The sequence below is a fragment of the Carassius auratus genome, chromosome 34 (assembly GCF_003368295.1).
Source record: "Carassius auratus strain Wakin chromosome 34, ASM336829v1, whole genome shotgun sequence".
Taxonomy (NCBI): Eukaryota; Metazoa; Chordata; class Actinopteri; order Cypriniformes; family Cyprinidae; genus Carassius; species Carassius auratus.
This window is the reverse complement of record NC_039276.1, coordinates 13,652,079-13,665,957: the sequence shown is the minus strand read 5'-3', so window position 1 is coordinate 13,665,957 and position 13,879 is coordinate 13,652,079. Positions and strand designations below refer to the sequence as shown.

Sequence of the window (13,879 nt, the reverse complement as noted above, 5' to 3'; positions counted from 1 at the left end):
CACTTACTTTCAGAGAGTGTCACAGTCACAGAACTAAACAGGGTCTTCAGGGATGTGTCATTCGCTTGAACAGTGTTTTGTTTAGTTGATGTTCACACCATGATATGCTAGCTTAATGAACTTCAGTTTTTTTGAATGCCACGCCTCTGGCAGGATAGCATTATTTTATTTTTGTGACTAAATATGAAGGTATGAGTCTGCTTACTGGAGAGAAAAAAATAAATTGTGTTATATGTTGATAAAAGAGGCTGCATGAATCATCTTCTGCGGTTCTTCCTCTTTTTATCAGTGAGCTGTGGTTGCTACAGAAGATGCACCTCAAGTCCCCTCTATATGTTTTGCTAAGACAGTGGGGTTCAAATGATGACTTTTGGAAGTGCTTCTAATTTGCATTTTTCTGATATGTATATTATAACATTTCTGTTACAAATTCTAAGAATTGCAGTTTGAGTGAAAAGCATTTATTCGATCAAAATGCAGTAAAACAATAATATTAAGATATATTTTTACAATTAAAAATATCCATTTTATATTTTATTATATTTTAACGTAATTTATTACAAAGGAAAAAAGGAAAAAGCTGAATTTTCATCAGCCATTACTCCAGTCTTCAGTGTCACATGATACTTTAGAAATCCTTCTAATATGCTGATTTGATGCTCAGGAAACGTTTCTTCTTATTATCAAGAGCTTAGTAATTTGCTGGAAATGGTGAAACAGTTCGTTTTTATTTTTCAGGATTCTTTAATTAGTAGAACATTCAAAAGAAAAGCATTTATTTAAAATATAAATATTTCATAACATTGTAAATGTCTATACTGGCACTTTTAAGTCAATTGAATGTCTTTTCTGAATAAAAGTATACATTTCTTGTATGTACACACGCACAACCTACTGACCCTATATTTTTAGTAGTACTGTATATATCAATGTATTAAATCTTACATAAAGTGTAATTTTACATCTTAACTTTTCTTTAAGTTTAAATCATCTGAGTCTTCTGGATGCCACTGTTTTTTATTACCAGATACAAAAGAACATGTTGAAAATAAACGTTGCTATTTTTAGACTACTTTTCCCATTTGTTCATATGCTACAAAAAGTGAAATGACATAGAGAGAGAAGAGGACAGGCTGTTTTTCTGGGTCTCAAAAGGATGTTAAAGTACTTGTTTTTTCCTACACTGTATAGCAGCATCAGCACTTGTACTGTAGCTCCAGTATTTGCAAGCATATTTACAAGCTCCTTTGAAATAAGTCCACGTCAAATGGACTACTAAAAAAAAAAAAAAAAAGCTAGTTTAATTGTTCACCTAAAAAGATATGGAACTTCTGTGTTGCAGTGGTTAAAATCACAATGTTACCTCATGGGGCCTGCAGCTACCACAAGCAGAACTGAGACTCTAATGTAGTTGCCATTTTGCCACTCGAGGAAACTGTATTTCTGTCATTCATACACAGTACATTGATTTACTCTAAATTAATCTCTGATACCATTTTGGCCTCCCTTCAACAAGGTTTTTGGCGCACCACACATGACGTTAGGTCCTTCGTGTGACATTAAAATATCCCCATGCAAATACAACTAATCGCTAAACCCCCCAAACAAGTTTTAAGCCAATGTACCTCGAAGAAAAGCACAATGCAGAGAATTCAGGAGGGTATTTTCACTGGCCCCAGGCCTCGCACTTTTATCTACACAGTGCAGAAGGAGACAATTTCATCAGGAAGGAGTTTTGCGAAGGCAAGCCCCCTTGTTTCATTAAAACTTTGTTCACTGAAACACGTCCAAGACTAGTAAAGCTTTTGATGCTCAAAACATCCCTTCAAGAAGCATTGCTCTCACAATGATTTCAAACTCGGCTTTGAAAGACATCTCTTAAATGTGGTGAAAAGTGAGAGAATTCGTCAACTTTCAGAAGCTCTCTCAGTTGTCATGCTTAGATAATGAGGAAGGAAGTGGAAGGCAGTTTTGAAATGAAACAGTACTAATGCAGTGGAAGCATGTGTGTGTGTTTGTGTGTCAGGAGGTTTGAGTACCCTTGTTTTCCCCCTGCTTTTCTGGTGTAAATGGTGCTGTATATCCTCCTTTTGTGAGGGAAGCTTATGATACTTGTGACTGCCGATACGAGGTCACATGAGAGGGAGGAGGAGGAACAAACAATAGCTGCAGTATATGAGCAAACTCCTCTCAGGCCACCCTCCTCTCCTTCAAAAATACCTTGACATGATTTCTTAAGAGAAGCGGATCATTCTCTGAGCTGCTGTCAACATGTTTAAGATATAAGTCTTCCTGATATGTAGGAAGATCTCTATCGTTGTGTTTTTTCCTTTGAATGTGCTGTCACGTTTATCTCCTTTAATTACACTTTAACGTACATTAAACATGTTAACTAAAAGTGGCATGATAATGACAGACCATTTGCAGCTGAATTGTTTTTTTTTCTAGTTATGATGATCATTAAACATGGTGTTTTCTCTTATTACAGAGGAGCGAAAAGCTGAATACAACCCCATGAGCCCTGACATCTCTCTACATGGAATTGGAAATGGTACAGGTGAGATAACCTCACAATATATTGAAATATTTGTACATAGATACACAATAAATAACTCAATTTAAAGAGTTGGGTCAACGATTTCAAGTGATAATCAACACACCAAATCTTGAACATATACATTATGAAATGTTTAGGAGTTTAACGTCTCTTAAAACTAGAAGTAAATGCTTGGGACACATGTTAAATAATGCTCCCTCATGTGAGTCTATGGGAGATTTAAAGTAAACATTTTTAAGTTGAGCACAAATGCATGGCAAATCACATTTTGCAGCTAAATTGAGTTTAAGCACAAAATCAAATTTGGTCAGTCCATGTTCTTTCAAATTGATTACAAGGAAACAATAACATTTTCATTTGCTTACCCAATTTCCAGTCATTGAAAGAAAAAGTATGATTTAAAATAACTTTTATCATCCTATTCGTTATCTATCCACATTACCTCATTTTATTATTATTATTTTTTTTTTACATATATAAATATATACTTTTTGTAAGACGCAGTTGTCTATTTATCCTGTCAGTATCATTAAGTATTTCATCCCAAAACCCATTGTTTACAAAAATAACGTTTAAAATCTTGTTCTGTGCAATTACACATAACACATGATCTATAATTAGGTTATTGGGTCCAATTTTATGTATACAATGAGCAATACAAAGTGAGATCAGTTACCCTGACACGCCTAATTGCCATATAACCCAATTACCCATAATGCTGGAAATGTTTAAAGCATTTTCAAACATGCAAGAGGATGCTTAAAGAGTACTTGATGATCAAGCTGGCTCCTATTAGTCTTTGAAGTGGCCATTATGTTGTAACTTAAATAAATACTTCCACCTTGAAAGGCCTTCTAATGGTTTAGTCTCCACTACATCACACTAGAGTGGCCAGTGTCCTAATGTTCAGCTTGGTCCTTTCCAATGACACTGAGCATCAACCACTGGATTCATTTGTGCTTTTTCTCCCCACTTCCTCTGTGCAGTTAAGGGTATTGATGCCTCTTCAGAGCTGGAAAGCTTCTTTGCCAAGAGGAAACTGGATAACAGCGAGGGACATGCAGCGAGCATTGCGGAATACCTGCATGATACTGTTATTATTTACCCAGAAGACCCAGAGGAGGCTACACGACTGGGCACGCCAGAGGCCAATGGACAAGATGAAAATGAAAATGGTAGGCATTGAACTATACATACAAATAGGGTGTAATATTAAGACTCACCAAATACAATTAGAAATTCCATTTTTTTTTTTTTTTTTTTTATATACATTTAATTAAACTTATTTTATTTTATTTATTAACTTTTGGTCAAAATGCATATATTTAATTTATAAAATATTTTTGTTAATGTTATTTGAATATAAATGAGTAGCATATTTTCCTGTTTCACATAACTAAATGCAGCGCTTTACCTATCATTATCCCATAGCCTCATATGGCAAAGTTTTTGTTTTTTTTTCCAATCCCCCCTCCTTCACTCTGTTCACTCCTTTCAATTTTGCCCAGATCTGGCACTGAGGACGCCAGATGCCTTTGCCCAACTGTTGACCTGCCCCTACTGTGACCGGGGCTACAAGCGGCTGACCTCCCTAAAGGAACACATCAAGTACCGACATGAGAAAAACGATGAGAGCTTCCCCTGTCCTCTGTGCAGTGACACCTTCGCCTACCGCACACAGCTAGAGCGCCATATGGCCACACATAAGCCTGCCAGAGATCAGGTGAGACAAGGCCCACCTCAATTACATACAGTACCCACACTCATTACTTCCTCATGCTTTTAGTGTATCTATTGTAAATCCGGGTTCATTGTGAAAGATGCTGCATCATCTCTCATTCTGAGCTTGTGTACTCCACTGTCTGTGGAGAACATGTTTCAGCCTGTTAATAGCTACAGCATTGAACAAGCTCCTCCGGAAGCAACTTAATACTTGAATCCTTCACACCGGAGCCACAGCTGTGCACTGTCATACTCCCCTGAGTGTCCATCCACAGCCGGCCATGTGTGGGCTGTTCTAGCACACTGAGTCCTATAGGCCTGCCGACTTCTCACATCAGCTGTTGGAAAGGAGTCAACTCAAAAGATGCACGGAAAGCTGATGTTAATTCTGCCTATTAGGCTGGTCTCAACATTAGCATGCTGTGAAAAATTCAGTGATATGGAATTATTTGAAAGAGGAAACTCTATATGGCTTTATTACTGAAGGAAAAGGTCTGTTTTTGATGTGGTAAAAGGGATTCTCAGTTGTTTGATCGAAATAAAACAGGATATCCTGCATTTAGGCTTTCATCTTTGAACCTTAAGCAGACTTAGGCACGTTGGAAAAGAATTGGGAATACTTGCCTTGCACGCTCATCTTACTGGGTCATTCACACTCACGCATATGCACACAGGCATACACACATGTGCACCTCTTCATACTGAATCAAACACGGGCATATGGCTTTTTTCCCCAGTGATCAATAGTATCGTAATCTTATTTGCTCTAAAGAAGTATTTTCCTGAAGGCTTTGAACATTAATTCCTGGGTTCACCTTGATAGGTTTAGTTTTACATTCCATCATATGCTCGCCTCATTGTATATATTTCGATACACTCATACAGAAAATGAAAATCCAATACACATCTTAAACTGGCCTATGTGCACGAGTGTGTCTGAACTTCTGAAGAAAGAGCTTCACAGTACTGTACATAGTGACTATTTAACGTGCTCTTGTGGACACCCACACATTTTTCACAGACCTTTTGTGTCTGTGTGTGGGGTGCAGGGTGAATGCTGTTGTTTTTGTTGTGCATCTGGGGCCCACATTTGAATTTCAAATGGAGGAAGAGCACCTACGTTAACTTTGAATTGTGAATACAGATGCAGCCTACACTCTTTTAACTAAACCTAGACAACAACTGTTTAAGGTTTGCAGAGAGTAGTTTAATGAATAAGGCACTGAATAGACAAGAGGAACCATACAAATTGATAGTGTGAATTTTATCCCTGCCATATCCCCCCACCCCACCCTTTCAGAGTATCTGTTGCTTCAGTAACTTTGGAAACTTTCCTAAGTATAGTTCTGTTCTATGTGTTTCATTAATCAGTATAAATAAACATTATTTATTATCCAGACAGTTTTACATCTGTATCAATTTCTACAATCTTTCTCTCCCTTTACAGCCTCAACTGCTAAACGAAGGGGCTGGTAACCGCAAATTCAAATGCACAGAGTGTGGCAAAGCCTTCAAATATAAGCATCATTTGAAGGAGCATCTCCGCATTCACAGTGGTAAGTGTTTCATTGAATATTATTTTAAGAGCCTCCTTTCATAAGCACTGTGAAAAGAATGCCAATAATGCATGTAATCTTATTTCATATGTTTTCAATTTGCCTAATGGTAATTCAGTGTGGTTTTGTATAGTCTGGATATATGATGAATATTTAAACCATAATTATAAAATTATGCAAGAATATTTTTTTTTTATCGTAGGATCTCATCATCCTATCAATCATTAAGCTGAATGATGGGATGGGGAAAGAAGTTTAATGTAATTATAATTTAATGTGTAAAATATGTAAAGGAAAATTATTTGATTTTTGTTTTTGAATATTTGTTTTTTAAGGTGAAAAGCCATATGAGTGCTCCAACTGCAAGAAGCGCTTCTCCCACTCTGGCTCCTACAGCTCCCACATAAGTAGCAAGAAGTGCATTGGCCTTATCTCTATCAATGGACGGGTACGCCATGGAATCAACAGCAAGCCTGGCTCATCCCCAAACTCTGCTGCATCCTCCCCTGGCAGTCCTGCCTTAGCTCAGCTCCGTCACAAACTGGAGAACGGCAGGTCCATGAACTTCCAAGAACCATCTGCTCACCCAGACATCAAGTCAGAGCCCATGGACTTCAATGAATACCGTCTTATGATTGGTGGGTCAGGAGCCTTTCTCAATGGCAGTGGTCATGGAGGTAGTCCTACAGGGCTGCACTGTTCATCTCAGAACTCCCAGCAACATCTAGGCATTGGGCTGGATTCTCATCCTTTGAGCTATCCAGCGTTCATCAACAACATGAGCGAGGTTCAGAAGGTTCTCCAGATTGTAGACAACACAGTTTGCAGGCAGAAAATGGATGGCAACCCTGAAGAGATCTCTAAGCTCAGAGCATATATGAAGGAATTAGGCTCCCAGATGGAGGAGCAGAATCGGATTCTGGCCTCCCAGCAAGGCATCCTTGGCATTGGTCACAACAGTCCCACCAAGACCATCATTGACTACACACTGGAAAAAGTCAATGAAGCCAAAGCATGTCTCCAGAGTTTAACAGAAGATTCTAAGAGATGGCCTGTTGATATAAAAAAAGAAAGACCCAGCCATGCCATGGATCTTCTATCTGAAGATAAAGCACAGGAGAGGGATGCGCAGTATGCACCATTCTCTTGCCAGTATTGCAAGGAGACATTTTCTGGCCCTATTCCATTACATCAACACGAGCGCTATCTCTGCAAGATGAACGAGGAGATCAAGGCTGTCCTCAAACCTAATGATACTGTACCAACTGGCCACAGGGGGCTTTTCGGCTCAGAGCAGGAAGCTGGTGTGATCCCCTCATCCCTCGAGAGGAATGCCACCAGCCCAGTCAACCCCTACATGTCAGTAATGAAAGCCTACGGCTTGAGCAGGGAGTCAGCATTTGCCCGGTCACCTGTTTCTCTGAGCCAATATGGTGACTCAACAGCAGAGATACAAGCCATAACCAATGGGGATTCAGGGCATAAGTTGTCCAAATCGCATCGGTGTACAGGCATCACACAGACCAATGAAAAGCCACTTGAATCTGTTGACCACTTGAGAGGTGAGACACCCTCACCTTTGAATCTCTCATCATCATCTTCATCATCCAAACACTCACATAGCAGTTCATACACCCCTAACAGCCTTGCTTCTGAGGATGCCCATGGGGAGCCACTGGACTTGTCTTTGCCAAAACAAGTTTCCAAGAAAGAACGGAGGCCAAAACCGAATGGTTTTTCTGTTAATCACACTATCAACTCCTCTGCACGTGAAACAGGAACAGAGCCTTTAAATTTGGCCCACATCAAGAAGGAGTTCAATGGGCCCAACAGTTTGGGCAGTGAAAATCAGCTGGAGAAAAGCTCGAGCCCCATCTTTAGCATAAACCCTTTTGGTGGTGGGCACATGTACACCTCACTTCCTCCACATGGAGCATTCCCTCCTACTTTCATGTCTACGGCTCAAGCCAGCATTCCGGGACTCAGGCCTTACCCAGGGTTGGATCCCATGAGTTTCCTTCCACCTATGGCTTATACTTACGCAGCAGGGGCAGCCACTTTTGCTGAGATGCAGCAACGTCGGAAGTACCAGCGGAAACCAGGCTTCCAGGTAAATTAATTTTCTATTGTATTCTTTTTCTCTCTCTCTCTCTTTTAACTTAAAAAAAAAAAAATTGTGATGACGCACATTAAAAATGAATGTTATTGTTATTTATTTATTTTTTGCCAATGTGTGATTTATTTAAACAAATAAAATAAATAGATTACTTAATACAAATGTCTTTAAATGATCAAGGTTATTGCTTCCTAAAATGGTGTCTACAGAATTTCCTTATGCTGTTACATGAATTCAAACTACTTTGTTTACTAAGCTGAGAGAACCAATGTAAGTCAAGCCATATGTCCATTTCTTTGAGACCTCTTCTGGTGATAAAGGCCTTATACAAGTTACAGAGATGAGCTCCGTCCAGACTTGGGATTAAACATGAGGCAGGGCCTGTCTCTTCTGAGGTGGAAGGTTAGGATTAGGATTTGCTGCAGGTTAGGATTGTGTCAAAACTGTCTAAAATCTGTTTCTCTTGCAGGGGGAGCTACTGGACAGTGCAGGGGACCTGACAGACAGCGAGTCGCTGCTTGCCCGGAAGAAGATTAAGAAGACTGAAAGTGGTATGTACGCGTGTGACTTGTGCGACAAAACATTCCAGAAGACCAGTTCCCTCCTAAGACACAAATATGAGCACACAGGTATATCACATTTAGACAACTCTTTTTTTTTCTCTCGTCCATCCCCCTCCAAGTAATCCCCTTTTACCACATTGTTTTTTTTCTTGTTTCTTTCATTTCTTTCCTGCTTTATTTATTTATTTGTCCATTGCCATATTTTTGTTGTACTTTTTAAACCCATGACAAAGGTGTAACATTTCCTTCTTTTTGACAGGCTCAAAGGGGAAATATTAAAAAAATTAGCAGGTGACACCAATGATATTTAACATCCAGCTAAAATTATACAATTATTTACCACTTTAAATGGCAAAGGCACACACTACAATTTCTCATATATGTTTTGTACAATGAACCACAATTTTTTTTAAATCTTTTAAATTGAGCATTTGGACCACCAGTCTATATGGAGACACATTGTCAGTACAGTTTTGTTGGCAAGCCAACATGGCACAGTATGCCAGGTGTATGAAAGCCTGATGTGTATGTGGCATTTCTATGCCACAGTGTGACCTACCCTCCTGGGGGACTCCTCTCTTTCACACGTTTGCATCATCCTCACTTACATTCTTTGGTCGGAATGCAGAGAGAGGAATCTGCCGTCTCGTCTATTTCTGAACTTGATGAGGGGAGGTAGGGAAGGGGACCATCTCAAGTATGGCTGCAATGGAAGGTGTTGCAGACATGCCAGGGCTATTCATGGCCAAGAATATAGTACATCTGTTCATGCGCTTGGTGCTGATGGCGAGTGTGTGGGTTTTTATGGCAAGTATGTCACTGGTGGAATGACTGAATGCCAAATGGCAAGTCCCTCCTACTTCACTGTTTAGAGTAGAATTCATTTCCTATTTTCTGAGAGTTAGACAATGTGATCCAAGTTAGCAAAAGAGGAAGGTGTGCGGGAGGTGAGGTGTTTGGTGTATTCGTTACACAAGGTATCACAAGGCAGATGTCTTATCTAAGCGTTTTCGAATCCCCAGACCTGATGTCATAAACTCTGTCATAGATGCTGACTGCTTCACTTTCACCTTGTGCGGCATGAAGCAATAATCACCTGATCTTCTTGGCTTCGTTCAGAACAGTCACAGACAGCCTCAGAATAGCACCTCAGGACTGTGTCTTCCCCCTCACCTCCCTGCACTGTTTTGGTAACATCTAAAATAAACTGGTGGGGTTTGTCGCTGCTCGATATGAAGGGGTTTTCAGGTTTTTTGTAACCCAAGCTAATCCCCAACAAGAAGAATAAGAAGTCGTTTTTAATATAATTTAATCATTAGGTACAAGTAAGGAGGGATATGTGTGGTAACTTTAAAGATGTGTCTTAGTAGATATGTTTTACCTTACATTTGACAATAATGCAAACAATTTGTTGAAATATATTTGAAATTTGTGCATCCTCCACATACAGAATTTTCAAATTAGCTTTAAGATGTTATGGATGTTGGGCTAACCTGTTGGCTCCTCTCTCTTTGTGTCTCTTCAGGAAAGCGGCCTCACCAGTGCCAGATTTGCAAGAAGGCCTTCAAACACAAGCACCACCTCATCGAGCACTCACGTCTACATTCAGGCGAGAAACCTTACCAGTGCGACAAATGTGGCAAGCGCTTCTCCCACTCTGGCTCTTACTCGCAGCACATGAACCACAGATATTCCTACTGCAAACGGGAGGCAGAGGAGCGTGAGGCTGCCAAACAAGATAGCCACCACAATGGCGGACCCCTGGAGCCCACAGAGCTCCTCATGCGTCGGGCTTACCTTCAAGGCCTTGGGCCCCTAGGCTTTTCAGATCCAGAGGACCAGACCGAGGACATCACACGGGAAAAGACCATTTTGAGAGATGGAACTGAGGGGGGGACCAGGGAGGCAGAGGAGGCATATCCGGAAGTGACTGACAGGCAAGAGACAAGGTTGGTTGAAGAGGAGGAAATGGAGACAGAGGGACAGAGATTTGACACTCTGAGCCCTGATGGAACAGCAAAAGATGAGAAAGAGAGCGAAGTAATGGGAGGGACAGAGGACGAGAGCTCAGAAGAGGGGAAAGTGGCAAACAAAAGAAATCCTGACGGCGAGAATGAGGATTCTGACTAACTACTGCATTGCGGAATAAGCTTCCTGTATTCTTTGTTTTCTCTTCCCCTCAAGCTTGCATCGCACCCCTTTTGGAGGGACTTTGAGCCAGATTCTCATTTGTACCACACTGCCACGGCTTGGTTATCTGAGCATGTGCTTGAGGCTTGCACTCATCGATATAAAGAGTGTAACTCCAAAATCAGGCATCAGAAACTAGTCTGGAACATACAGGAAAACATATTATGCAAAAAAATATGATTGTCAGAATACAAATAAAAGAAAGGTTACTAAGATGTACAGAGTTTTCGGCCAGAAAGCTGTGCGGTGCTGATTTCCATATAACTCCCGTGTTTCATTGTGGTCGTAGCACAAGCCTGGAAATTGCACTCTGAAAAAAAAAAAAAAAGTGTTAGAAAAGAGGAAAAATAAAAACCACAAAAAATAAAATGGACAAAAAAACTCTTAGGTAAAAAAGGATTGCCTATATGTACTTATACTGCACTTGAAGATGCAGTAGTGTGTCAGTGTTATATTTCATTATCACTTACTGTGATACCCTTGGTTTTACCTTTCTTTTCCTGACCAGCCATTCAAGGTTTGGCGTCTCACCATGGCTTTTTTTTTTATGAAGTGACTTTAATGAAATAATATCTATATGATTCTTAAATGTACAAAGTCTTAAAGTTGGCCAGGGGTGGATGGAAAGAGTTTGGGTAACTGTAATGACGAAGACTCATTGTATGAGGCAACGTCACAACCCCTGTGTTTTTTTTTTTTTTCGTTCGAGAAAAGCCTTATATGCAAACCCTTTCACCTGTTTTCTGCAAGTGCCATCCTTGTACAGTATAAAGCGAAGTCAACTAGAGTTCTCTTTGCACCTGCTTTAGTATTAAATGAAATATTTCACCTTGTCGCTTGAAATACCTACGTCAGTATTAGTATATCTAGACTGCAGTTGTTTAGTTTACATATTGTTTGTGCAATTTTCTGTATTTTTTTTTTAAAGATCATCTGTCAGTATTATCTTGATTTGTTTTGTTTTGTTCAATACAAAATTCATTTTTATTTTAAACTACCATTTTATTTATGTGACTCATTTTATATTTCCTAATTATATTTATTTCATACTGTAGTGTACAGTATTATAGTTAATTGATATAGATATATTTTAGTAAATAAGGATCCTTACAAGTGGAGCAAATTTTACTTAAAGAGAGCATTTATTGTATCTGGAGCGATTGCTGTGAATTGCTCTTCATACTACACTTACCTGATGAAGGAGAATCTACAATTTGGGAACTTTTGATACAATATTGTGAAAACACTGTATTTTTGACTGAAAGGAAAAATTCCACTTTATTCATCTTATTTGTTTTTCCTTTTTTTTTTTTTTTTTTTTTTTTTAGCTAAATAAATAAAGGGGGCTGTGGTTGTTGGGATTTTTTTTAAATGTCTGTTGAAGTATAATTTAATTTTTAATTTGTAATTTCTCTTGAAAATGACCTTGCTCGAATAAATGTAGCCCAATTTTGAAAGCCTGTGTGACATCTCACTTATCAAGTCACTTAAATTTCCTCACAGTCTGACAGATATTGACACTTTTCATTTATTTTAAATGCAAAATAATCATTCCCATTTAAACAAGAAAAAAAGTCTAATAGTTGGCAATTTATTATCTTTGATATAATGTGTGTGTTTGTGTGTGTGTGTGTGTGTGTGTGTAATAAGTAGTAATAAGTATGACATCCATATTCTAAATCACCTCCATAAACTCTGCTATCATTTAATTAATTACTGGAACCTTTACCTTTTGATGTGGATTACACATAGCAATATAATCCACCTTATCAAAGTCTCTCACAGTATGATAGCCTTCTATTAGTCTCTTTGAAGTTGAATGATGTTGGGTTGCGCTAAATTAACATCAGCTGCAGGCTGCCAAACTGGCTGTGAAGTCTCGCCGTTGGAACTCTAAGGAATTTCATTAACCATGACCTTGCTAATTTTCTCAACTCACATACTCATCTCAAGTTTAATTTTCAAGGAACTATTCAAGACACTTTTCTCCTTCAGGGATGTACAGTCCATTTTAGAAGCTAAGGTTACTGTATAAAAAAGCCCCATTAAACTGAACTGCATAGTACTTATACATAAGCCACATTCTTCTGCAATATACTACATTTTCTCTACTGTCCAAATTTTGATTGGTATAGTTTGGAAAATAAATGCATACGTGGGAAAACCACCTAAATGTGCATATGTTCTGACACTGAATAATAATGTTTGGGATACTTTCCATTATACAGTATGGTAACTATAATATGCAGATTAAATTCAGTTAATAGAAGTGTAATTGATCTGGTCTGAGACTGTAGTTTCCATTCAGGTGATTATCTGAGGGGACCGTCGTGAATGCTGCTGAGCTGACCACACTGTACTTTACTTACACTGACCTCTGCACACAATATATATATATATATATATATATATATATATATATATATATATATATATATATATATATATATATATATATGACCAACATTTACCTATTTACCAACATTTATAATTAATGAATGTGGTCACTTACTGTAGTATTAACACTACTCTCATCAATCAATCAATCAGACATTGTCAAATAAATAAGACTAAAAGGATGAATAATAATAATAAAAAGAATGACTGAAGATAATAATTAGGAATTCAGTTTTCTGACATCATGGTTAAGCTTTCACATATAACTGCTGTCAGCTATAGGCACATGAAAATATTCTACCTACAAATGAGAGGTTTTATGGTTTCTAACTGGACCAAGCTGGTCATTTATGGTCTTTATAGCTTGCCCAAGCTGATCAGCTGGAATAACTGGTGGGTCAGAGATCGACCTTCTAGACCTTAGCTGGTTAGATTTAGTAGACTACCTGGGACCACTAAGCTACCACGTTCCAAAATCTGTCTTTCTGGCAGTTTACATGATAGGTATTCCAGCATAAAATGCATTTATTTTTACAAAATGTGTTACTATCAACAAAATACTTTTTACAAGTATTCATCCATCGCGAATTTAACAATTTTGTCGTCTTGCACTCTGTTCACACTCTTGCACTCTGCAGTTCACACTGTAGAATAAGAAGCACATTATGACGCCAGCAAACGACTTCGCGGTACAGCGGTAGAGGAGAGCGTAGGCTACTCACGCACCGTGACGTCATGACGTAAACACGCGCTCTGTGTCTTTCAGGAAGAGGTAAGG

The 13,879-nt window shown here is 38.7% G+C and overlaps 2 protein-coding genes across 5 annotated transcripts in view; both read left to right on the top strand.

Moving 5' to 3' along the window:
- LOC113053251 (zinc finger E-box-binding homeobox 2-like) overlaps positions 1 to 12,030 on the top strand; it is a 48,659-nt gene extending 36,629 nt beyond the window's left edge. Inside the window, exons 3-9 of one of the 3 annotated variants that reach the window (XM_026218121.1) lie at positions 2,489 to 2,557; positions 3,544 to 3,732; positions 4,066 to 4,280; positions 5,727 to 5,835; positions 6,171 to 7,945; positions 8,421 to 8,502; positions 10,040 to 12,030. In XM_026218121.1, coding sequence (XP_026073906.1) covers positions 2,489 to 2,557; positions 3,544 to 3,732; positions 4,066 to 4,280; positions 5,727 to 5,835; positions 6,171 to 7,945; positions 8,421 to 8,502; positions 10,040 to 10,644 — 3,044 coding nt within the window. In that variant the 3' untranslated portion in view covers positions 10,645 to 12,030. Of the gene's footprint in view, positions 1 to 2,488; positions 2,558 to 3,543; positions 3,733 to 4,065; positions 4,281 to 5,726; positions 5,836 to 6,170; positions 7,946 to 8,420; positions 8,581 to 10,039 lie in introns of all 3 variants that reach the window. The other 2 variants (XM_026218119.1, XM_026218120.1) reach the window with 2 other exon arrangements.
- Positions 12,031 to 13,798: 1,768 nt separating this feature from the next.
- Positions 13,799 to 13,879, top strand: part of LOC113053250 (glycosyltransferase-like domain-containing protein 1) — a 41,238-nt gene continuing 41,157 nt past the window's right edge. For both annotated transcript variants that reach the window (XM_026218118.1, XM_026218117.1), the window contains exon 1: positions 13,799 to 13,873. The gene's annotated coding sequence lies outside the window, so the exon portion shown is untranslated. The remainder of the gene's footprint in view (positions 13,874 to 13,879) is intronic.